At 57.1% G+C, this 25,556-nt stretch overlaps 1 protein-coding gene across 1 annotated transcript in view; it reads right to left on the bottom strand.

Annotated features, from left to right (window-relative positions):
• MN1 (MN1 proto-oncogene, transcriptional regulator) overlaps positions 1-25,131 on the bottom strand; it is a 50,639-nt gene extending 25,508 nt beyond the window's left edge. Inside the window, exon 1 of the mRNA XM_075533413.1 lies at positions 21,435-25,131. Coding sequence (XP_075389528.1) covers positions 21,435-25,131 — 3,697 coding nt within the window. The remainder of the gene's footprint in view (positions 1-21,434) is intronic.
• Between the last annotated feature and the right edge of the window lie 425 nt (positions 25,132-25,556).

Raw genomic sequence — 25,556 nt, 5'->3', positions numbered from 1 at the left:
ACAACCCTACTTAAATAAAAACAAACCTCACTGGCGTGGAGACCTGTCCTGTGGGTGTCTGAGGCTGTAACCCTTTATGGGAGTAGAAAGCCTCACCTTTCTTCCGTTGGAGCAGCTGGTGGTTTCAAACCACTGACCTTGTAGTTAGCAGTCCCACACGTAAACCAGTAGGTGCTCAACACCTGCATATGCCATTCAAACCAAAAGTCCCATGCGAGTCCCCCTCCTTGGCAAGAACAGCAGCGTCATTTTCAGGGGCCCTCAAATCCCCAACAAGGAGTGGCTAGGCCCGGAGACCCTGTGCTCTTATGAGGCCAGAAGCAGAGCTGCCCAGCCTCCCTGGGCCTTCAGGCAGGGGCTGGGTTCCAAAGGGTTAACCTCAGCTGGGCCTCCTCCTCCCCAGAAGGGCATGGGCTGCAGCTGAGGCTGTCCCTGCTCCCCCGCTGCCTGCAGCCTGACCCCCGACACCAGCCACTCCCAGCCGCACTTGGGTTGAAAAAAATGAAAGAACAAAAACCATTTCACCAGTCACACAGCACAAACAGGTTGGGGATAAAGAAGAGGGGGTGGCTGGATAGAAGGTAGAGGGCTGTAGATCCTCTACATCCCCTTAAAAAAAAAAAACAATTTAGAGAGCGAGGGTGCTAGAAAGCAAGACTGGAACGTTGGGCACCACTAAATTTTCTGATTAATTAACCCTGCAAGGGGCCTCTCTCCCGGCCCTTCCTGGTGTAGGTTCTGGCTGAAAGGGTCTCATTTACAGAGCAGGCTACCCCTCTGGGGGGAGTCACTTAGGGGTCCCTGGGGAGACTCAATCCCATCTCAAGGAGGCACGCTAGAGCTAGAGTTAAAGCCAGGGATGGTAAGGAATTTATCAAATGAGATTTACACAGGGAAGTCCTAATTAAGAGGTTCGTCTCCGGTTTAATTGCCTTCAAACCTAGACGGGCAGACCCAGGCGGATGGATTTTCAGTCTGACCTCATTAAAAAATAATAATAACCAAATAGAAGACGGAGGCAAACAGAAAACCCACCACCGGGCTTATGAAGAGAGAGGGGCCAATGCCGACAGGGCTGGGCTTGACCCGACCCAGAATCTGCTCCCCATCCGGCCTGCCCTCGCCTCTAGAATGCTGGGGGTGCCGGGCTCCCTCCCTCCCAGCAGCTCTCCCAGCCCCTGCTTCCCTAAAACCTGGCATGGCAGAGACGAAATTGGAAGCATGCTCAGCCTTCGCTGCCGTACATACCACACGGCAGGCTTGGTCACCTGGAGTTCAGGATGGTTTGGGTTTTTCCGGCAGGGAGGCCTGGGCTCATTGTTCCAGGCATGCAAGAGCAGAGGGGAGCGGGTGGGGAGGAACCCCCCAATCCCCCCCTCAGCGAACACCTGGGGGACCACAGCTGGAGATGTTTTTCTATCCCCCACCCCTGGGGACTGGTGCGTAAAGAAGGGGGGGGCTAGTTTTTGCGTGTCACTCCTTAAATCTTACGGGGAGGGCTGGCTGGGCTGTCTGTCTGTGCACCTCCCCTCCTCAAAGACCCACTTCGACCCCACCTTTGTTGGACTCAGGGCAGAGAGACATCTTTGAAAAGACGCCTCATGAGCCCTGCCCCTAGGGGTTTCTTAGATGGCCTCTCTTCATGGGAGTACAAAGTCCCCTCTGTCTCCTGAAAAGCAGCTGGTGGTTTCGAACAGCTGGCCTTGTGGTTAGCAGCCCAATGCCCAACCCACTGTGCCACCAGGGCTCCTTCTTCAAAAGGGTAACGCCACGAAAAGAGTGGCCAGCCCCAGGCGCTGCTAGCTCCATGGGGAGTGGATTTGGGGGGAAATAGGAGCCAGCAAAATTGAAGAAGAGTCCCAGCAGGGGGCAGTTTGTCCATCCCCAGTAGAAGACTCAGGCCGACAGCAGAAGTCCTGAGACAGTTTTGTGTTATTTCCCTCTATTTTCTGTTTTGTTGTTCTCATGGGGATACGTATGAGGCAACTTCACACGGTTTGTGGAAAAACAGGAGCTCTGGTGTGGTAGTGGGTTTGTGTTGCTTTTTGTTTTTAATTTACAACAGCTACGGCCATCGAGCCGATTCCATCTCAGAGCAACCCTCCAGGGAGGGGGCAGAATGGCCCCAGTGGTTTTCCGTGACTGTCACTCTCTATGGGAGTAGAAAGCCTTGTCTTTCTCCTGCAGAGCAGCTGCTGTGTTTGGACTACTGACCTTGTGGTTAGCAGCCCAACGCCTAGCCATGCCGCCACCAGGACTCCTCACATTCACAAGAAACACTCCCTTGAGCCAATGCTCTCCTATAGGACAGGGCAGGGCAGCCCCTGTGAGTTTCCGGGACTGTCACTCTATGGGAGTAGAAAGCCTCCTCTTTCTCCCGAGGAGCGGCTGATGGTTTCCAACTGCTGACTTTTAGGATCGCAGCCCAACGTGTAACCACTACACCATAGAAAGTTTCAAAACAAAAAGACAATAGAATGCTTCCACTTTGCATCCCCACCCCACCCCCTGCCTCGTAGGGAGGTAATGAATCACTGATCTTCTCTACATCCTCCAGGCATGCCGTCCAGTGCCACCGGCTGGTGATCTGCATGGTCACAATAACTGCAGCCATTTCCCTCCGCCCTTCACAGGAGCTCAGTCCCCTGAGCACTAAGTTGCCCCACCGCTCGCCTCCCTCCCACCCCACCCCGACCCCCCGGAGCCACAAATAAACTGCGGGCTCCGAACTCAGCGCTCACATCCCATGTACAGCTCGGAGGGCAGCTGGTGAGCCTCAAATTCTTCTGAATGTGATTAGCACACTGGGTTTTATTTTTAGAAAAGTTTCCTGACACGAGCAAGAGACTGTCTTCCCGGAGTCTGTACAAACAGAGAGAATAACTCCGAACCAAACGCACCGTCATCGAGTCAATGCCAACTCACAGCAAACTTACAGAACTGCCCCTGTGGGTTTCCCAGGCTATAACCTTTACCAGGGAACCTAGGAGGTGGAGGGGGGGGGTGAGGGGAGGAAGGGTAAGTCCACCATCTTTAAAAATGGCCTATTAGCTGCCTTGCATTCCAACAGCCCCACCCCCGCCCCCCAGAGAGCACCCTTCAAACCTTGGCTGGGCCAGAGCCCCAAGGAAGGGGCCAGTTGGGCTCCTCATTCCTCCTGCTCTGGGTGTGGGGACCATCCAAATTTTGGCTGAGGTTTAGTGAGGCTGAGATAGAACATGGCACAGTGGTTATGTGTTGGGCTGCTAACTGCAAGGTCAGCAGTTCAAAACCAGCAGCTGCTCTGCAGGAGAAAGACGAGACTTGCCACACCCATAAAGCATTAGTTTCAGAAACCATCGGGAGGCAGTTCTAACCAGTCCTACAGGGTTGCCAGGAATCGGCACCCACTCAATGGCAGTGTTTGGTGTGTGGTTTGGTAATATATAAATGACACGCTGGTGGCACAGTGCTTAAACTCCCAGCTGCTAACTATAAAGTCAGCAGTTCTGACCCAGCAGCAGCTCTGTGGGAGAAAGATGAGGCTCTCTGTTCCCATAAAGATAGACAGACACGGGAACTCTGTGGGGGCGGTTCTACTCTGTAACTGCAGGAATGGGGTTAGGTTTATGATGATATAACAGATGTGTGGTTTTTCGTTGGCTCCCTTCACTCCTAATGCGCCCCCCCCAAAAAAAAACCCAGATGGGTAAACTGAAGCCCAGATTGCTGGAAGGTTCTGGCTGGATCGGGCCCTGCTGGCGCCATCCTCCTTCCTGAGGTAGGGATGTGAGAGCGAGTGCCATTGCCTGGCAGTTATTCAAGGCATCTCACCTAAGCCATTGTGGGCAGGTAAGACCCCCGGGTCTGTAGCAAACCTCCGACGGCCCAGTGGCTGGGCCACAGGCCATTGTGGTGCCCCGAAGGAACCAGTGGAAGAGGGAGGCAGGGGAGGACTGGGGTCAGGAGAAAGACAACAGAAAGAGCTGTGACAAGAATTTCCACACTCACACATGCAAAGACGGAGACTATGACCCCTGTCCTGGAGCCAGCCCTTGCCCCTGCACCTCCAGAGGAAGCCCCTCACTCCTTCTAAGTCTCAGGGGCCAGGTATGGCCATCTGAGCCATCACCCCATCCCCAGTTCTGAGGCCAGGAGAGGGATGTAAATGACAAAGCAGCTTCCAGCAGCCCTCAGCGTGTAAGTGCTGGGTACCGGTAGCCACCGAGCCAGGGCCGGGTGCTGGGTTGACCATGCCTTGTCCTTACCCGGTCCTGCACTCCCGAATCAGAGTCCCACTGGACAGCTGTTCAGCCATGCCCCATTCCCTCTGCCAGGGGCCCAAGCTACACGGAGCCCTGCTGGTGCAGTGGGTTAAGCCCCGGGCTGCTCATCTCCAAGTTGGATGGAGGTTCAAATCCACCAGCCACCCCTTGAGAGAGAGGCCGTAGGCTCCTGTAACGATTTCCCATCTCGGAGCCCCTGTGGAACAGTTTTACTCGGATCGACAGGGTCCTGGTGAGGCTGAGTCAGCAGCAGGTGGGGTTCGTAGGCTCAGCTCATGCATCTCTCCCACAGGACTTCCTGGGGCTGGGGCTGGGGCTCCGGCCACAGGTGGTTAATGGACCACAGACTTGAACAGCCCGTGCTGTGGGGGCAAGACAGAGGCCATTCTTATCTCAAGCATCTGTGGGTGGGAGATCCTGCCTCACAGTCCTCAGTGCTCTGAAACACTCACTGCCATTGAGTCAATTCCGGCTCACAGCAACCTTACAGGTCAGGGTAGACCTGCCCCTGTGGGTTTCTGAAACACACTCTACGGGAGCAGAAAGCCCAGTCTTTCTCCCGCAGAGCAGCTGATGGTTTCGAACTGCTGACCTTGGGGTTAGCAGCCCAACGCGGAACTGCAACACCCTAGGGACTCCCAAACCAGAGGCCTGGGTGCGAGCCGACTCTGCCCTGTTCCCGGGCCAAGTGAACTCATGGGCATCGCCTCCTTTCTCTGAGCCTCAGCTTCCTCGTCTGTAAAAGAGGCACCCTGAACCGATGCAACCTGATACGATGCCTTTGCCCCTCAGTGAGGAAAGCAAAAGAAAAGCTTCTAGAAGTGGGTGGACACCAGGTAGGGGTCACCCAGAGGCCCAGCCCTCTGTGCTGCCTCGGGCTGGTCCCGGCCAGGCTTGTGCCTTCCTGCTGGAGTGACCTCTGACAGGGAGGAGAACAATGCCTGGGAGAGGCGGAAGCAGGGTCTCCCCAGGCAGGACACAAACCCTGACCTGCCCAGCTCACAGAGAGGACAGAAAGCTCCCTCGCCCCAGGAGCCCTCCCTGCTGCCCAGCCGTGGCAGGCCGAGACCCGGGGCACGAGGTCTCTCCGAGCCTGCGGACAAACTAGCAGCACAGAGTCTGGGCCTCCTTGGGAAGGGAAAGGAAGCGGAGGTTCCCACAGAGCCTGTTCAGTCGCCTCCGATGCACATGCATACCGGTCATCGACTAAAGCAGCCTGAAGAAGAACTGATGCTGGCATGGGGTGCTGGTGAAGACCACTGACAGAGCCCTGGAAGAAGGACAGTCGGACGCGCCTTAGAAGCAAGGGCGGGAGACTTACCTTGGACATGTTGTCAGGAGACACCAGTATCACACATCGTGTTTGGTAAAGCACAGAGACTGTGACAAAGAGGAGGGCCCTTGACAAGAGATGGACATGGTGGCGCCTGACCGGGCAGTGTTTTGTACTATTGTACATCAGGTCTCTAGGAGTCAGGACCTCACAACGACAACTCATCTCTTATGTCCCAATTCAACCCCAACCCTCTGCTACCCGGTCCTCTCCACTCTGGCTCCCTGCTAGCCTTAGACTCAAAGCCCAACTCCAGACAAGCCCTGTGTACCTTCCTGTGGCCAGTAACCCACCACATTGGCCCCTTCCTCATCCATCTCTGCAGTGTGCCTGCCTCCGAGCCTTTGCACCTTCTGTCCCTTCCACCTGGTGCATCCCTGCCAGGAGCCTACTCTGACATGTTTAGGAATTCTGTGGCTGACAACAGGTTGGTATCTTAAAACTGGCCCCGGTGGGACTATTTACACCGTGGGAATGAGCAAAGGCTGCCAGTCAGAGCTGTCTCCCTGCAGAGCGAGTCTTTTATCAGTCAGTAGCACAGTACAGCCAGACTCCGTCTCTGCATGCGGGTCTTCCCTCCCAGCCACAAAGCCCGCCAGCACATCCAGTCTGCTGCTCTGCCCAGCCCCACCCCCTGGGATGCTCCCCCAGCGTGTGCGTTCTCTCCTCCTCTGCCTCCGCTTGCCTTCAATGAGAGCGCCATGAGGGCAGGGGGTTCCTGGTTCCTCCCCACCCCATACCCGGGATCCGGATCCCAGCGCTGCCAGCTACCACGAGGCAAGTGCCTGGGAGATGTTTGTTGAATTAACAAACAAACACTCAAGTACTTTCCATTTTACATTTGGCGACTAGTGTTTGAGAGAGGTGCCCTGGCAGTGTAGTGGTTACACGTTGAGCTACTAGGGACAAAGTCAGCAGTTTGAGCCCAGCAGCTGCTCCTGGGGAGATAGATGAGGCTGTGTGCTCCTAAAAAGCGCTACAGGCCTACGGAGTCGCTATGAATCGGAACTGACTCAGTAGCAGGGCACTGGGCTTGGGGCTTTTGAGCTCAACCTCTTCCTGTATTTGGGACTTCTCAATCTTGGTACCACTGACGTGGAGCTAGGGGATTCTTCCTGGCGAGGCCGCCTGGGGACTGTGGGCATGTTGAGTGCCAGCCCTGGCTTGTCCCCACGTGATGCCAGTAGCAGCCGCTCCCAAAATGTGACAAATGGAAATGTCTCCTAACATTGTTGAATGTCCCCTTGGGGACCCCACCGGCCCCACACTGAGCCGAGGGCACTGTGGCTCCGAGTGGGACAAAGGGCTCCCCCGGGGGCATCAAGAACGGGCTCCCGAGGGGCTGGCTCCAAAGCTCAAGGTGGCGCCCAGGGCACAGGGCAGGCGGGGCCCCATAGCAACCCTCTATGCCGGGCACAATGATTACACCCGGGCATCACCTGAGGGGACACCGAGGCTGAGAGAGGTGGGCCATCTGGCCAAGATCACACAGCACACAAGGGGCAGAGCTGGGGCTGGAGCCCAGGCCAGCCAAACCCTAACCGTCCCCATCTCACCTGGAGCAGGAAACTCACTGGCTTGCACACTCTCACCTCTGCCTGAGCTGAACCCACCAAGTTCCCGAGTCCACACAAGAGGCCCCAGACACAATTGAGGGAGGAGGGTGAAATCTTTTTTCATTCCTGTTCCCAGATTGTTTATGGCTGGCGCAGGCTCCTGGCAAAGTGCTCAGAGGCTGAGGGCCAGCTCATCTCATGAATTCCTTCAAGGAGAAGGCTGACCGTTACTCATGCCTATCAGGAACTGTCCCTCCGAGCTCGGGGAAAGTCAGACAGAAGACAAACACCTCCAGCCACTGCCCCACTGCCAGAGGCCCGTGCCCGATGGCGCCTGCCCACGCTGAGCGGATGGGCCCCAAGCTAGGAGAGGGTCTGAACACAGTCCCCACCCCAGGCCCGACAGGAAGGCTTAGGGAAGCCCTGAAGCATTTATGGGCAAGTCCCCAGCGCCAGCAACCTCTTCTCCGCGTGTCTCTGCTTCCTCATGCCTAAACAGAAAACAAGCCTGCCCATAGAGCAGCCACACTGCCACGGCCCGGCAGGCTCACCCCTGAGGAAGCTCCCCTGGCAGACAGTAGGCGGTCAGTAAGCACTGCTGGCGGCACCTTGCTTCCTTGTGCCCAGCAGCTCTTGAGCAAGAACTCGTGTCTGTTTTCACTCGCTGGGTCCTCCCAGCCCCTGGAGGGAGAAACTATTAATACCTTCTGTCATGGGTGAGAGCATGGGGGCACAGAGAGGTTAGGTAACCTGCCCAAGGTCACACAGCACAGAAATAGAGTTGCAGGTATTGGAATCTGCAGGGTCTGGGCTCTTAACCACTTCGTGATAGCTATTCCTGGTACCATTCAGTTACCGCCCACTGTCACAGAGTGGCGCTGACTCTCTGTTGTGGTGGTTAGGGTGCTATCAAGTCAGGCCCTATTCAGAGTGACCCGATGCCTGACAGAACAGGACCATGCCCCATCCGGTGCCGCCGGCACAGTTATTCTATGTTTGAGCCCCGTTACCCACGCAGAGTGCCTGGCTCTGCACCATCCTCACTGCGAGCCCATTTCCGACCCATAGCCACCTGGTTCCATCCTCACCATCCTTCTAGGAGCGAAGTTTGACTCGAACTGTTCTGAGGATGAGAGAGTCACGTGGGTGGTGGCCTGTCCAAGGCCAGGCGGGTCCAAAGAGGCAAAGGGTCAGGTCTGACACCCAGCCCACCTTGCCTGGTGCCATATGGCTACTGCTCTGAGGTCCCCAAGGTCAGTGCTGTGTCCTGCACAGTGCTGTGGTCATGGCCACCTCCACAGGAGGAAAGCCCCTGCGTGTGGCTCTCATCAGAAAGCATGATGTCATGGTGCGTGTACAACGTTCCAGAGCCTCCGGCCTAAGGAAGACCACACTGTGAGTGTGCAAAGTCTAGTATGGCAAGGTCAGACCCTAGCCACCGGGAAGGGTTGGAAGCGAAGGCCAAGGCTGAGGGTCTGCCCTAGTGCCACCTCGAAGGCTATGCTGTGTGGCCTTGGCTAAGTTGCCTGCCCTCTCTGGGCTCCAGTTTCCCTCACCGGGAAATTGTTACAGGGAGGAGACCCACCTAGAGAAGGTTTTTGCTGTTGTAAAATGCTACCTAAACTGTCCCTTTGCTGGCTTGATGGGAAAATGGCCAGTGTGGGCTTCAGAACAGTTTTGAGCTGGGCCACTGAAGAGTCAACCTGCTGCCCTCGGGTCTGCATCCTTAAGTTGTCCGTGCAGATCTTCCGGACCACCCCGTGTCCGTACACCTGGGGAGGGAAAAGTGAGTCCGCAGACACGGGCCCACAGGGCAGCCAGCACAACCAGACCTCAAAGACTTTCCCCAATAGTCCACCTTGCACTTTGGCTGGGGTGTGTGAAGTCAGCCGGCTAAGAAGTCCTGAGTTTCCACTGCCCGCAACATGGTTGCTAGTGCCCATGGAGATGCCTCTGGGTGGATGCCCAGAGCCAAAAGCAACTCTTTCCCCAGGCATCACTTACCAGGCCAGAGAGAGACCGACCAGGGGAATTGTAGGAAAATCCCTGAGACAAGAGTGCTGGACTCCTCCCCTTGGTGCCTGGCCAAGAAGGGCCAAGCACAAAGAGTTTGTCCATTTGTTAAAACCATGAAGCACCCCCAAAAGGTCAGAAAAACCACAGTGTGGGTGCACCCAGCTGCCCCCCACTTAACACGGGCAGTCCAGTGGCAGACCCACCACCTCCGAGCCTTGCCGCAATCTCACTTCCAAGTCTTGGGGGTGGACCAGAAAGGGAGGGCAGAGGCCTCCTGCTGAAAACTGGGACAGCGGTTCAGCCGGCTTCAAAAACAGATGCATTTTCCTCTAAAGTTTAAAATGAAGCATGCTTCTGTTTGGGAAAAGAATTTCATTAGGGGGGAAATATAATATAAAAATACCCATTTAGAAAGAATGTGCTATTAATTCTTAGCACTCGATGCAGAGGGAAAATTGCATTTTTATCTAAATGGTTTTTCTGCATAAGCCATTTACAATATTCTTCGCCTCTCTGTAATAGGCCCTGCTCCCATTAGTACTGGGACAACCAGGCTGAGGACTGAAATCATCCTCAAACACATTTGATACATAACCCCTGAAAATCTATTCCAACAGGAGCCTTAGCCAACAGGCCCGGGGTTCCTTTTTCAAGGAAGAAATAAATATTGCGGAGGGAGGCTGGAGGTGGGGGTTGCTGGGAGTGGCGGGCTGATGGGGAGGGACGGACAAGATGGTTTAAGTTAGAAACAACTGTTCCAGGCTCCTTTGGCCAGCTGTAAAATTGCAACCATTGGGTGGGGGGAGGAGTGCGAGGTTGCATGTACAGAGGTGCTTGAACATGTATCTCTTACACACACACACACACACACACACACACACGTTTCCATCAAACAAGGGAAGAACAAAATCCGGGATATGAAAACAAACTATTTTTAAACGCTAAAGCAAACACGCCAAGTTAGTAATACCGCTATTTTCTCATTAAACTTGGAGTTGCTCTCCATTTGCAAAGCGAGAGTAATCTAAACAACACTTCCAAACAGAACGGCATGGAGTTGGGAGGGCAGGGTGGGGCGGGGGGGGGGAGTGTCTTGGCCTTCTTCATCTTTAAAAACGGGGAGGGGAAAAAAAAACCTCCGTGGGAAGCAGGCGCGCGGGTTGGGCTGAGGCCGGGGACTCCCCCACCCTCTGCCACGTGGCACCAAGCACACCCTTGCCCACAGCTGCCTGTGCCAGGGCACCCAGGTGTCACAACCTTCCGAAGGCAGTAGGTCTCCTCTCCTCCGCCACAAAGGTTTATAGGAAATAAATGGTGGACCTTCCAGCTCTTCTCTCTCACCCTCCCCTGACAAATAACCACTTCAGACTAAATGTGAAGGCTGGGGGGGGGGGTGAGGGCTGAAGCCATTGATTAAGGAAAGGCAGCGGGGCTGAGGGGTGACGCTGGGATGGAGGCCCCCTCGATTGTTCAGCCAAGAACCAGCTGACCTCAGGCCGCTCTCTTCCGGCCTGGTCCGCCCATAAATCCTTCCCTTCAAACCAGGAGTCCAGAAGTGTCATAATTATAACTGATCCAGGTAACAGGTGTGCCCTCTGCCTCCCTCACCACCATTGCCTCTCCGGTTCAAGATTTAGAGGTCTGGCCTGGGGGTGTCGTAATTACCGGAAACGACTCCAGTTTTAAGGGTTAGATAAAGACCCTCTCCAAATTTTAAGGCCAGACACCAGTGCCCATTAGACTTTAACGGCCCACATAAAACGAGAAATTGCAGCCTCGGCTCTCCAAGCCGCCTATCTCCTCGGCCCCTTGGGTTCCTGACAGGCTGGCTCGGCCACCGAAAAGGCCCAAGCCCTCGCTCCGCTGTCTGTCACGCTCCCGAGGCAAAAGGGACGGAGTCCGCAGGGGCTGGTGGCTAGGGGCTGGAGGGGCACAGGAAAACCCTCTGCTCTCAGATTCTTAGGAGCCAAGCTCTGTTGTTTCAAACACATGCACAAGGTGGAATGTTCGGCTGTGGGAGCCCAAGCTGGAGGGGCACACCCAAGAGACGGCAGGCCGAAGGACCTGAGCCCACTCCACTCCAGGCTCCCTGCCTGAGACACTGTGGAGCCCAGGCAGGGCCTGAGCTGGCTCTGCTTGGCTGCTCCTTCCACAACCCTGTCTTCCCAGCTCATTCCTACTTCCTTCTATGGAAGTCAAACCACGCGCTTCTCTGCAAGTCCCCACTCCCCCTCGTTGACACCCCCCCAACACACACACACACACACACACACACACACACACACACACACACACACACACACACACCCCTGTCACTGCCAGTTGTCAGGACCGTTGGGATGGAGGGTGTCCCAAAGAGGTTTCACCAATTCCCAACCCTGTAGTCTCCACTGGGGTGACGAGGCCCCTTCCCACGCCAGCCTGGGAAACTTTCAGGAGTCTGGAGGAAGCCCATGGCCATGGCCGGTCGCCGAGGCTCCGGGAACGGGTTTTGTCTCCTCCGCCCTCTGACCAAGTGGCGATGGTTGGAGATATCATTCAACCTTTCTTACGGTCCTGGGGAAGTGGGGGGCGGCCAGCAGGCCCATCAGGGTCCACACTCACAGGCCCCCACACAACCCTGACCCAAGAAAATGTGTCACGCGTCGAATCGAGTGCTTATTAACTAACCTGAGCCCTGCTGCTGAAACAAACAAGTAAATTCATCCTGTCTCTCCGAGACTGGGCGGGGAGGCGGCCACCTAATAAGATAACCGATATGGCCAATAATAACCACAGGGAGACCCACACGGGTCCGTTTAAACGGAAACAAGGCCGGGACTTTGCAGAAGGCTTTTGTCAAGAAGCACGGGGGAATGTTTCCATTCCGTTTCAGGCCTGCGTGGCCGGGTGTGCGTGTGCCGGCCGGCACGAGGGCAGAAACCAGCGATGGGCATCCAAAACTTCATGCCCAGGCAGTTTAGAAATAGTCACAGCATAAGGATCGTGAAATTGCGCCTGGTTTTTTTTGTTGGTTTTTTGTTTGTTTTTTAAGCCAAATTGTGGTCCATCGCCTCCTTCCCCTGTAATGTTAAACCACCCCCAGAAGGCCCAGGGCAGGAGACAAAAACCGCCTATTTGTTCTTCGCCAATTAAGCCGTCCTACAAAAGCAGTCAGGGCTCCTGAAGACCAGGGCCTGGGAGCCTTATTTCCCAGGCTCCTTTGTACATTGGTTTCCCCGGGGCTGGGAAGTCTTCCTCTTTCGAGTTCCTCACTTATTTTCCATCACGTTTTGCCTACCATTCAGGGGGGAAAAAAGGACAAAGTCCCGTATGTGCTCCGTGGGGGGAATGCCTGCATTCCCAGGCCGTGGGAGCTGCCTGCCATGTCCTTAAAAGCCGAGATTGTCCCACAACGGCCAGGCTTCCGTGGTCACCTGACAGGGCCACCACGGAGAGCTGGAAGCAAGTCCACAAAACACCAGACGTGTGCAAGCCGCCCTGGGGTCAGTGCCTCTGTGAAAGTTGTCCCCAGAGACACTCTGCCGCCTGGGCCCACTCAAGTCCCCATCTGGGTCGTCACTGTCTCTGCCTGCCCTGGTGTCCACATCATTCATGACTAGACGGAAATGGGGCCTGCGTGGACGGCCCCACGCAGCATGCTGGGTTCTCAGTCTCCTCGCATTGGCCCCCTCGTACACCTGTGGTCACCTGGGACACAGGTTGAGCAGGAGACACCCAGCCGAGAAATTTCTGTCCTCGATGGTGCCGGGCACCTGCCCCAAACCAATGCATTGCGCCCCCATCGTGGTCCCTAAGGGGCGATCACAAATGCCTTCGACATTTATCAATTCCCTTGCACTCCGGAACCCCAAGAGTCTGTGCACATCTCAACTCCCCGGGCACCTCTCTGCACAGCTCTCCATCCATGCCCTCTCCGAATAAAACAAAGGGCGCCCCCCCCTCCACTGGGGTGCGGCTCCAGAAAAGGAGGAGTGATGTTCCCAGCCAGGCCCTAGAAGTATCCAGGACTTTTCTAAACAGAATCAGAGCCATTCCCCCACCTGTACCTCCACCACCAGCCTGGCTTTTCCACGGCAGCCTGGGCTCTGTGGCCGCAAAGCGGGCCAGAGGACTACTTCTGCCGACACCACTCTCCTCTCTGATGGTGAGGTAGCCCCTCAGAAGTGTTTTACCCCTGTGGTCATTCACAATGCCAGGGCTAGGGGTGCTGAGAACACCCCTTGGCAAGAACTGAGAAGGGTCCTGACTGCTTGTCACCTCGCTCTGGCTGGACAGGTGGCTAGCGGGGCGCGTGCAGGCTTGTGCCAAGGGGATTGCCTCAGTCACTGTTCCCCTCACGTTCCCCGAGCTTCCAAACACAAACTGCAGAGCCAGATGAAGCACCGGAGCACCCTCAACTTTGGGCCAGACAGACGCTGATGGTGACAGCACTACGCAAAACCCAGCTGGGTCTGAAATACACACACACACACACACACCCCTGAAGCCTGGGAGGTTTGGGTGACCCTCTTAACCCCAGCTTCAAGATCAAATAAAAACCTTCTTCAAAGTGATCTACAGCCAGGAGAAGGAAAAACCAACGTCCATCCTCAGGATGGAAGGCACCACAGGCTGCCTAGTTGTCACCCAGCAGGGTGCTGAGGGGGACAGGCTGCACATGCCCCTTTGCACCCAAGCCGTTCATGGAGCCTCTCAAGGCAGGACAAAGGCTGAGTGCCCCTGAGGGAACTATGCGGGCCAGCCATGGGGTGAAGCTACTTCCCAGTCGGGCTGATTTCTAAGGACCCAACTTCTCAAAGCCCGTCGGGCCCATGGAGCCTTGTCCAAGCCACCTTCACCCAGGGTCTGTCTGTCCCTCCACACCAATGCCCAGCCCACTTCGAGCCACACCCAGAGAAGACTGGCCAGAGGACCCCCAGAGTTCTCCCCAGAGAGACCCAGCCTGGACAACAAGACGAAGTTCCGTGGGATGGAGTGGGGGGGATGCCTGAGCCCAATGGAGCCCTGGACTTTGGAGATCAACAATAACAAGCCCAGCCTGCTTCCCCGCTAGCCACGTGGGTCTATCTGGGGAGAGTTTAGGGGATTTTTCTCCCGTATTGGACAAGGCGCGTCCATGTCCGCCGTCCCTTCTGGGACATTTCCGAGACAGCCACGCTTGTAATCGGGAGAGTGTGGAACCCTCTAAACTGTTCGGCATTTGCGTCCCCGCGATGCTGTCTAAGTTGTGGAAGGAGACACATACGAGCGCTATAAAATTCTCTCTGATTCAAACGCCTTCGCCGGCACTCAAAAGGATTACAAAAGCCTACCGCTCTCTCAGCCGAAAGAGAACTCGAGGCTCCCAGATTCGGGGACTACACTGGAGCCCCACACTCAACAGTAGGTAGGGGCTGGGGTGGGGGGGTTGCAGGACACAAACTTACAGCCATCCAGCCGCCAAAATGCCACCCCGGGGTTCTGAAAGGCCCGTGACAACCGCAAGAGGCCTACAGCAAGTTTCTCCCAAGCCCTACTGCCCTTTCTGGAAGAAGAACAGAACTGAAAATGTTGGGAGCAGACTCCCTAGCCTGCTCCCCAAAACTGCTCATTCCAATGCAGGCCAATGCCCACAGGGGGGCTTTGGAACCCTGTGATATGCCCACCCCAAGAGAAGTTGTTTTCCAAGCAGCAAGGTAGCCACTCCGCTTCCCTTGTTTTCTGCCTGGCCACAAAGTTTGTTCAGGCGGCTGTGTTGTGTGCCCCGATCTGGAACGCACATCTACCGGGCAACTTCCCTGCAATCCCTCCAGAGCGACGGATGGAGGGGTGAAGCCACCACAAATGTCCACGGCAGGAACCTGCTGGCCAAAGGTTGCAGGGAGTGATTGGGGCCAGCACAGGGCTGGGTGACCCAAGGGGCAAAATGTGCACAAGTTCTAGAACCTTCTCTTCCTCCACCCCCATGTCCCGTTCCCAGCATCTCAGGCCTGAAATGACACTGGTCCCAGGTCTGGCTGGCGGAGCTGTTGTGCAGGAGGCCACAGGGGTTGGGCAGAAGGAGCGGTCCTGAGTAATTTGAAAGCCAGGCGTCACCTCCTCCACATCGTGTGCTCCCAAAGATAAAGATGACAATAAAGGAGGCAGTTTTCCCAAAAGGAGAAGCAGGGTGGCCTTGTCATCACTGGGGTGGGCCTCTGGGGAGGGATGCTGTAATCAAAGATTCCACTCTCGCTAGAAACTGGTCTTAGCCGAACTTGGTCCGAAAGACTCCACTCGCCTCTGAAAAGCCCAGCAGAGGGAGGGAGGGGGCATGGCAGGGAGGGGGCGGCATCCACTACTGAAATCCTCGGCATCAAAGTCACCCCCAGCCCAGGAGGTCCCTAGTTAGAGACTTTACCATCCTCCTCTATTTTGAAGGCTTTTGAACTCACTGGGCCCCTGAATCAGAGATGGTCAACGAAGGTCTTTAGCTGTCCCCACTCGGCTTCCCACTGGCCATGGGCTCCTAGGCTATTTGGTGGAAATGTTTCACGCAGGGACACTTTGGATTGTGCTGGGCTGGGGAAAGGGGATTCAAGAGGAGGTGGAAGTGGGTCCTTCCCAGGTGGGTCCCTCCCACGCCAACTTGCAAGGGGTCCTGCTTTCCCCCATGGCTGCGACACCCATCCCGCCGCCCTCCTCTTGCAAGCCGCCCCCCTCCCCCATCCCTCGGGTCCCTTCATTTTGTGGCAGGCTCTGAGACAAGGTGAGGAAACTTCACCACAGACGTCTCCTAAATGGCTCCCTTCGGCACCACGCACCCCTGTATACATCAACATCTCTGCCACGAGCAATCAACTCCCACACGCAATCTGTCCACCCGAGATGCACCGACTTAAAAACAGACGCCCGGCATCCTCCCAAAACCCATCCCCATCCCTGAGGCAGGACACGCAAGCCTGACAGGGAGACCACGCAGGAGTGTCTGGCCCCTGTGCGGGGACACCAGCAGGAGAGGCAGTGAGGGAAGGCAGAATGGGTGCCCACTGGTGACAGCAGCCCCAGTAAAGCCCGGTCCCCTCTGACCCGAGGGGGTTTGGTGAGTTTTGGGCTGTTTGGTTCTTTTTCTGCTGGGCTGCATTTGGGCGGCCTGCCTGCCCTCACACACACTCCCTCCTGACATTTGATCCTATGACACAAAGCTTCGGCCTTTTAATTTCTGAAATGAACCAAACAGCAGTAAATAGCAGAATATTCCTCCCAGGCGTGCTTATCTCCCCAAACGCTTCTGGGCAAAGGAGGTGGCCTGGCAGCAAAGAATGCCCATCCCAGAGCCCCCAATAACAGGATTCACTAAAAAAAAAAAAAAAAAAAGGATGCCCCACCCCATCTTCTTGTCCCCAGGATGGAGAAAACAGTGGCCACTGAGAAGTGTCCAGCCTGGAAAGACTCCAGAAGCTCCTGTGAAAAACTCCACTCTCATTTTAGTGGGCCCTTGGGCAGTGAGGAGAACCCCCTTGTCTGTCATTCCACCCAGTCCCCTCAGAGGTGTGTGATAAAAGTATCGATTTTATAACAGCAAAGAGTATCCAATGCACTTCTTGTCAAGGGCCAGCTCTATGTTCAATACCTATTTAAAAGCTTCCTGGTGGGATTGCAAATACCTCTATCAGGCAAACAAAATTCCTGCCGGGGGGACTCACAGGATTGCATCGCTAGAAAGAGGAACTCATTTTCCTTGAAAACCCCACTGAACGGAAGAAGGTACATTTCCACTGGGTCTCGGACTTGGTCAGACGAAGTACCACTGAAAAACCAACTGAAATTTAACAGGGAGTTCGCCTCAAGAGAATGCCTTCTATAGTTTTCCTATTTTAAAAAAGGAAGAGGTATATACTTCTGGATGGGTATAGAGACGGCTACCTGACACAGTAGCAGGCGGGAACGATGTAAAATCAAACCAGCGGCCCACACTGTGACAAGTTAAAGCCCTCACTCGGAGCCAGGCCCCTTAAAATACCCTGTCCTTTCTTAATATTGAGTGGAAATGTATAATCGGGGGTGCGTTCTGGGTGGGGGTGGGAGGCGGGGAGGCGGGCGAACAAGACAGGTTTATTACGGCCATGAAATATTAAGCAGGCACCAAAGAACAGTAGTTGGATGTCCCGAGTCTGCCAGGGAGCAGGCAGGCCCAAATGTCAGCACAAAGACACCATATCTGTTTACACTGCTCCTGATTAACACCTGGGAAGTTTTGAGTTACATCTTCCAACGTGTCTGAGGCCACATCCCGGGGCTGGGCGACTGCGCCTGGGAGCCAGGATCGCTGCCTTTCCTAAAACTAAAGTGGGGGGAGCCTGGAAGTGGGTCTCTGTGGTGCAGGGAGGAGGGGTGAGCCACCCACGAAAACCAGTGTCGTTCCCCCAGACTCACCCATCACCACCCACCCTACCCCCAGCCAGACCCCTAGCCCCTGAAGGTCACAAGAAACACCATGTTAGAATCCCACCTGCCTCCTATTTCTCAGCCCTGCTTGCTGCTAAACATAGCAGGCAACTTTTAAAATGTTGCCCCTATTAATGTGAAAACATCATTACTTCCAAAAAGGGATACAGGGGCCCCAAATTCCACGGCAGTGCATGTGGAAGAGTCGGGCTCTGGATCGAGCTCCTGATTTCAGAACGGAGAGCAACCCGCAGAAACGGAAGTTTGAAGCAAAAATAAACTTATTACGGAACGAGGCTAATTCCAGTTTAGGGAACTGTCGGGGTAGCAGGGGGGCGTCCTCTTTTTAAGGTTACGACCCATCACTTCCAGACACCCTTACCTCTCCTTCACTAGCTGGCCTGCCACTTCTCCACAGGCACACACGTCTCTTAGAAAGAGAGGGGCCAATTTTCCAAATGATTTAAAACTTTATGTCAGTCTTAATGATTTCACAGATGCCTGACGAGGCCAAGGCAGACACTCAGGCTGGGGTCTTCCCCCCCAACCTTGACCACAACTTCACTCTTCCCCCACCCACCCCCACTGTGGGCTTTTAAAAGAGGATCCTGATCCCACATTGCCTGTTTCATGATATCAGAGCTGGTTGGAGGGCGAGAGTTAAGAAGTCAGGAGGGGACTTCAGAAAGTGTGTGGAGAAACAGAATGAAGAAAGAATCGGATTTTTCCATGCAATTTTTGACGGTTCCCTGGTACCATCCAGTGAAGCCCCTTTGCTAGTCCCAAAGGGTCATTATGTGAGATCTTGGCCTGGCCTTGACATGGATGCCACTTACCATCTGGGTCCCCTCCCCTCCAGAGGGCCACTTAAAGCCCAAAAAGGCAATCGGGACAAGTCCACCCCAGGGCTTGACTCCTTGTGGCATTTGGGGAGACTCAGCTTGTCCCCAATCCCAACCCAGATCATTTTGTTAAATATCACCTAGTATTGTCACAGAGCAAAGCATTTCAGAAACTGTGTTAATATTTAATCACATTAGTACTGGTGTGTTTTACGGTGTGACAAAATAAAATATCATTACCCAAACGGGCCCGTCTGAAAGGCAGCAGAGAGGGTTACAGGAAAAGTGGAGGGGTGGGGGGATGTTGATGGTGAAAGTGATTCCTGAGGCTGAAACCTAGAGAGGCCAGGAGGTGGCTGGACCACCCCCCCCCCACACCCCCGGGGGGGAAGGGAGCTAGGGGGCTGGGCGCTGCAAATGGGGACCCTGTGTTTTATTGAAAATCTTTCAACTCCATTTTCAAGTGGAGCACTTGATTCTGCCTTTCAGCCAAGGAGGGTGCTCGGAGGCCTGGGGAGGGTTATGTGTACCTATTTATACAACGTGTGCAGGGTGTTAGCATAATGAAAAGTTTAATCATCCTTATTTACAACCAGTGGGGGAGCAGGCATTGGATGCAGATACCTTAGAAAGCCACCGGGGGCTGCAGCATCTGTGAGTGACCTCAATTCAGGGCTTTATCTGGGAAGCGGTCCTTGCACATTTCAGGAGCAAAACAAAGGAGGTCAAGTGACTAGCCCAGCCCAGGCTTAGAGAGTGACCAGCTTCTGAGCCCCTCCTCTGAAGGAAGTCCCCCCGGGCCTCCCGGCACTGTTAGCTTGCAGGGAAAATCCATCCCAGAGTGGCTAGCATCTGTTCCCCAAATTCTTGCCCCAGTCCTCTGACTGTGATCATGAAACAAACAAAACACAAATATCTCTTTAGTGCTACTTCTTCCTTCAAGGTCTGGGCCTGCTTCTTTCATGGGATGATTGCTAGTTTTCTTTAAGGAAAAGATGCTGATGGCCAGGACTGGTTAAGAGGGTGGTAGGCAGGCATCTGAAGAAATCTCAAGAGACACCACCTCACCAACCCGGTTACCAAAACCCTTCCAAAGACTCACCTCTTTTAATTTATTCATTTCCCAAATCGGGTTTGTTTGGATCTGGTTTGGTTTGGTTTTTAACTTTTCTCTCTCTGTTTAGGCCAATATAGTCTTCATGATTTGGGGATGGGGGTGGGGGGGTGTGAGGAATGGGAGAAAAGGAAGAAGAGGAGGAGGCAGGCCGTGTCAGGTAGAAGTGACAGGGGCCAAGACTGTGCTAAGCAGCTATCGATCTTGGTATCGAGATGTCGTGTAAAAGAAAATAAAAGAGAAGGGAGGCTGGCAAGGAGGCGGCCTCATCCAAGTCTATTTTAAAAGAGGAAGCGGGGAGGGGAGAAAATGCAAGGGAAGGAGCTGAGGGTCCCAAACTAACCAATTTATGGTCTTGCCTGGGAGAAGCTTAGAGACTGTTGATGGCGGCCTGGGTGTCTGCTGTGCATGCTAAACACCCAGCTTCAAATGAGAGGGAGCGTCCGGGGCTGGGCAGTAACCACGAACAAAGAGAAAAGCCAGAGAGCCGTATTCATGAATTAAAAAACCTAAGCGGGGGAACAGGGCTAACGGGGACCAGGCTGCTGAAAGCCCCAGAGTTCTGAGCTACCCAACTCCTGCCCTACATCACCTCTCCCTCCTCTCTCCTCCCCAGAACCCCACCCCCTGCCCCCAACCCCAGCAAGAACTCCGATGACCTACTCCCACCTTAAATCCAGGGTCAAGAGCTGGCAGGATGTGGGGAGGGCTAAGAAAACGAAGGCAGAGAAGAGCCATAAAGGAGGGTCAGAATCTCCCAAAGCAATTCTTTTAAAAGCCAGTATTAAAGCGCCAGCCAGGGGCAGCTAGGGAATTCTGCCTGATGACTCTGAGGGGCTTCAACTAAGATTCAGAAGAAAAGGTGGGATGGGGTGAGGTGGGAAAGGGACCTCCTTGTTAAGAAGACATTAACTGTTTAAATAGAAAGAGCGAGCCCTGGTAAACAAAAACAGACATCTAAGGCAGACCATGATATCTCCAGGTTTTCGCTTTAACTGCAGGGCCCCACTGGGCCATTCACTAACTCACCGAACCCCTCCCACCTTAAAGGCCCCCAGGCCTGGTGGGAGGGGGGGTGCTTAGAATGCAAACGAGGCTTGGGACTAGACATCTGTCACCAAAGCCAAGCGAGATATTGACAAACGCGGGTCCTTTGTGTCTTAAGAATATGTGTCCCTATCCCGGTTCACAAATGAAGTCCCTGGCTCCAGGGTCTGGCCTTGGTTAAGCAAGACTCCCTCCCCTCAATGTCAAGGAGAGGCACTGGGAAAAGACTGGCGGGTTCCTACCACTCCAGACAGGTCTAGAGTTTTTCAATGAACCCTCTAATAGTTAAGGAGAGACAAAACAGCTATTCATTAGGAACAAGTGTCAAATTAGGCATTGGTGATGCTGCCAGACACCTAAGTGGTAACTTTGTTTTCTAAAGATGTTCTGAACCAGAGAACTGGTTGGCTACCCAGGCCAGCAGGAGGTGAGAAACACAAAGTCCCAGGTGTCTCTTCCTGGAAAGGGGAACACACACTAAAAAGTGGGGCCAGGATAAATGTTGGGGACACGGAAGTGGGGTCGTGTGATGGGAAGAACCTAGTCTGTTGAGCACTATGCAACACCAGGCAACTGGGCTAAAACTGGGGACAGTTGGGAGTCATGTAAGCGCACTCCCACTGTGCTTACTTTTTAAGATTCTGTGGAAGCAGGGGGTGGGGAGTGCCCAAGAAGCTCTTTGTGTAACCAAGAGGAGGTGGGAATTAAGAAGGCCCCCTAGTGCCCTCCTAACCCCTGGGGTACCTGCCTTTCCTAAGCCTTCCAGGCCCAGGTTAGAGCCTGCAGTGGGGGAGGGGCCAGAGTCAGGAGACGTGAGAAGGGACATGTGTGTGCGCGCGCACGTGCACATACCTTCTTTGCTGTTGGGGTTCTGGGGTTTGGCCTTCTCCCAGGGCGCCAGCGTCTTGTCGTCGTCTGCGCCGTCTACCAGGGCCTTGTCAGTGGGCATGTACCAGGTGGCGCTGTGCTCCGCCATCAGAGAGTCCAGGTCAATGGTGCTCATGGCGCTCTTGACGGCCTCGGAGCAGCAGCTGCCCAGCTCGCTGTCACCATTCTGCACGCCCGAGGCCCCGGTGCACTCGCCTTTCTTGCCGCCCTTGAGTCCCAGGGGTTGGTCCTCCGAGATGCTGAACTGCTGCCTCTGCAGCTGGATCTGTGCCTGGAGAATCTCCAGGGGGTGGATCTCGTCGGGTGGCGGCGCACCACTGCTGCTCGTCGGGGTCCGGACCTGCTCCAGGCCTGGCGTGCCAGGGTGGCCCGCGCCGTAGCTGTCAGGGGTCGAGGTAGAGGTAGACATGATGCCCAGGCCAAGCGGGGGCGGGGGTGCCTTCTGTCCGTGTTCGCCAGAGCCCACCCCTCGGGGCGGCAGTTTGGGGGAGCCGGTCACCAGGGGGCTCCTGCTCGCCTTGCCCAGCGCCACCGAGGGGTTGTCGGAGCTGGAGGACACCTCGTCCTCATTGGCGTAGCTGGCACTCACCTCCTCGGAGGTGAACTCCCCCACGTGAGGGGAACTACCGTTCGACTTGGCCCCGCCTTCCAGGGTCGCCATGAGGTCTGGCTGGTCCCCCAGGAGCAAGTCGGCCCCTTTCCCCCACGAGGGCGAAGTGAGCGCTTTCTCGTGGGGCGTGGGCGCCCCGCGCGCCTCGCCCGCCGAGCCCACCCCGACTGCCGCGCTGGGTGTCGGCTGCTGTCCTGGGCTCACCCCCGGCCCGCCCCCGCTGTCTGGCGCGGCAGAGTACTTGTCGAAAAAAGTCCCCGGGCTCACGTGGCCACTGTCCCTTTTTCTGCGGCCTCTTCCCCTGCCACCGCCCCCGGGGACAGGCTTGCCATCGTTCCCCGACGTGGACTCCAGGGTGTAGTTGGGAGAGAGGCTGGTGCCGTCCCCCGGGACGGGTGGGTTGGGCGGCCCTGAGGATTTGGAGCCGCTACAAGTGGTCCCTGACGGGCCGACGGGCCCCGGCACACCGGGGACAGCCCCTCCAGGAAAGTAATCCGAACCCGGGTTGCCGGCCACGGCCGCGCCTTCGGTCTCATTCTGGCTCAGTTTCCTCTTGCCCTCGGGCGGGTTCTTCTTGTTGAAGGTCACGTTGAGGTTAGGGGCCCCGAGGCTGGCGATCATGTTCTGGCAGGCAGTGGAGAGCGCAGCCAGGCAGCTCTGGCCGAACAGGTTGTCTTTGGAGCTGGGCTTGTTAAAGGAGCCCAGCGAGAGCGCGCCCAACTTGCTGGCGGAGGAGCGCTGGCTGGGCTGGAAATCGGGCTGCGGCGGGTAGGCGCCCCCGCTGCCAACCGCGCCGCTGCCCGCGCCGCCACCGGCCCCGCCTGTGCTGGGGGGCGAGCTCACGCCCGGGCCGCTGTGTGGCGTGGCCTGCCGGCTCGCCGCGCTGAACGGAAAGCCCGGCTGGCCCCCAAGCGCGGGCGCCCCGAAGTCCGGCGGCGGCGGCCGGCGCTCCGAGGGCGCACTGGGCAGCCCCACTCCGGCCCCGGGAGACTGCAGCTGACCCAGGCCGGCCAGGTTGCCCCCGAACTGCAAGCCGGGCGAGGGCAGCGCAGGCACGTGGCCCTCCCCGGGCATCCTCAGCGGTTCCTGCAGAGGGCCCCGGAAGAGCACCCCAGAGCCGCCGGGCGGAGGGGGCGGCGCCAGGCCCGGGTCGTGCGGTCCGCAGTCCGCCGGCAGGCCCGAGCCGCCCATTCTACGAGGCAGCAGGTCTCCCGGCGGCGGGTGCGGGCCTGGGAACCAGGCGCTCTCCTGCGCCAAATGCGGCGCCTGCTGCTCAAAGGCGCCCAGGCGCCCCGCGCTCGCGCCGCCACCTTCGCGCTCAAAGTTCGGCTGGGCCAAGCTGCCCACGGGGCCGCCGTGCACCAGGCCGCCCTGGCCCACGTCCCCGGGGTGGCCTAGCTGGGCCAGGTTGGGCTGGCGCAGCCGCTGCTGCTGATTCCGCGACGCCATCTGCTTAATCATGAGAGCCGCGTTTTGGCGCTGCTGTTGCTGCTGCTGCTGCTGCTGCTGCTGCAGGGACTGGTGGTCCGGAGCCGGGTGCTGCAGGGGCGGCCCCGAGGGGAAGCTGTCGGGCACAGGCGGTGTGAACTCGCCTGGCAGGCCTGTGTAGGCGGACGGCGAGAGGTGGTTGTCCATGCTGCCGTTCCACGAGGCGCAGCGGTCCACGCTCGTGCTGCCCTGGAAGTCGAAGCGCGGCCTCTTGGCCACGTTCAAGTAGGGGGGCGCGTCGAAATGCTGCAGCCGCTGGTTGGGCGCCTGCTGCGCTGCAGGGTGCTGCATGCTGAACACAGGCTCGGAATAAGGGTGCATGCTCCGGTTCTCCAGCCGGTGGATGGGGTACTCGAACTGCGAGTGCTGGGTGGGCAGCACTCCGTCCTGCAAGCCGCCGCTGGGCGTGCCTGGCTCACCCTGCTGAGGCCGCGGGAGTGCGGGCGGGCACGAATTTTGTCGGACCAGAAGCCCGGGCGGCGGCTGCGGCGGCGGCTGCGGCGGCTGCTGCGGCGGCGGCGGCTGCTGCGCGGGCGGCTGCTGCGGGGGCGGCGGGCCCTGCTGGGGTGGCTGCATTAGCGGGTGCCGGGAACCGACGCCCGGCTCCAGGCCCACGGGCATTTTGCGGGCCCCGCCGAACCTCTCGAAGAATATGCCGTGTTGCTGCGGCGGCGGCTGCGGCGGCGGCTGCTGGGCATGCATTTTGGTCAAGCCCACCATGCCTGCGGCTCGAGGCATAGCCGAGGGTCCCGGGAAGGCGCCCCCGGGAACCTGGCGGCCCGCCGCGTAATGGGGCAGCTGCCCCTCGGAGTCCGAGGGCGAAAACATGTCGAAATGCCCTGAGGGCGCCTCGCCGGGGTAGTTGTATTCCAGCGAGTCGACGGCCCCCTGGTTGGCCAACCTCCGGGGCTCCAGGCTATGGGAATCGGAGCCGCCGGAGGTGGGCAGGCCATGGAAGGAGGCGGCCCGGTTGGGGCTCTGGTCCAGCGGCAGGCACGGGGCGGGCACGGCGTGACCCGAGGCGCCCGAGCTGTGGAAGTCCGGGAGGTTGCCGGGTCGCTGTGGGCCGAAGCTCTCGGGGCCCTGGCTCTCTGCCATGTGCTCGTAACCTTCCGCAAAGGGCGGCTGGCTGCTCAGGCCGCCGCCGGCGCCGCTGTAGCCCAGCAGGCGCCCCCCGTGCAGGCACGAAGCCCCCGGGTCCGGGCCGCCAAAGTTGCCACCGAAGTGAGGGTGATGCTGGTGGGGGTGGTGTCCGCCCGGGTGGCCGTGGTGTGGCTGCTGGCCCCCGAAGAAGCCGTGCACCGGCTGTGACTGCAGCCCCCCCGCGTGCAGCTCCGAGTGGCCACGCGCGTGGAAGCCATAAGGCTCCATGTTCATGCCCAAGAGCTGGGGCTCGCCCAGCGCGCTCATGGCAGGGTCCACGGGGCCAGGGCCTCCCCCCGCGTGGAAAGCCGGGGCCTTAAAGTGGGCGTTCATGCTCAGTCCGGCCTCGTTAAAGTTCCTGTCGCCCTGGCCAGCGTTCCTGCTGTTGATCTGGGGCTCGAACTGGTCCAGCCCAAACATACTTGGCGGGGGGCGGGAGTGATCAATAGAGCATGACAACCTGCTGTCCGCCGCGCGCCTCGGGCCAGCTACTCGTGCAGGCCCTGGGTTGGGCGCTCGCAGCACACCGCCACCTCGCCGGGCGCGGGGAGTCCGGGGCGCTCAGCTGCCTCTCCCGAAGCTCTGGCTCTCTGCCTGTGCCAGCAGTCTTCACATTTTGCGGAGACGCAGAGCTTGCAGGAGCCGTATTGGGGGGCCCATGCCTCGGGCGGTGGGCCCAGCCGAGGGTGGCTTTGTGGGAAGGGGGACCAAGCCGTGGGCCAATGGAGACAAAAAGTTAAGTAGGGGGAAAGGGGCGGGAAGGAGGGCAGCGCGGAGCGATCACCTTCTTAAGACCGATCGGGTCTGGTGGGGAGCCCCAGGACGCCGCCAGCCAGCCTCTCAAG

This window comes from Tenrec ecaudatus, chromosome 16, assembly GCF_050624435.1.
Source record: "Tenrec ecaudatus isolate mTenEca1 chromosome 16, mTenEca1.hap1, whole genome shotgun sequence".
NCBI lineage: Eukaryota > Metazoa > Chordata > Mammalia > Afrosoricida > Tenrecidae > Tenrec > Tenrec ecaudatus.
This window is presented reverse-complemented; position numbering and strand designations above follow the sequence as displayed.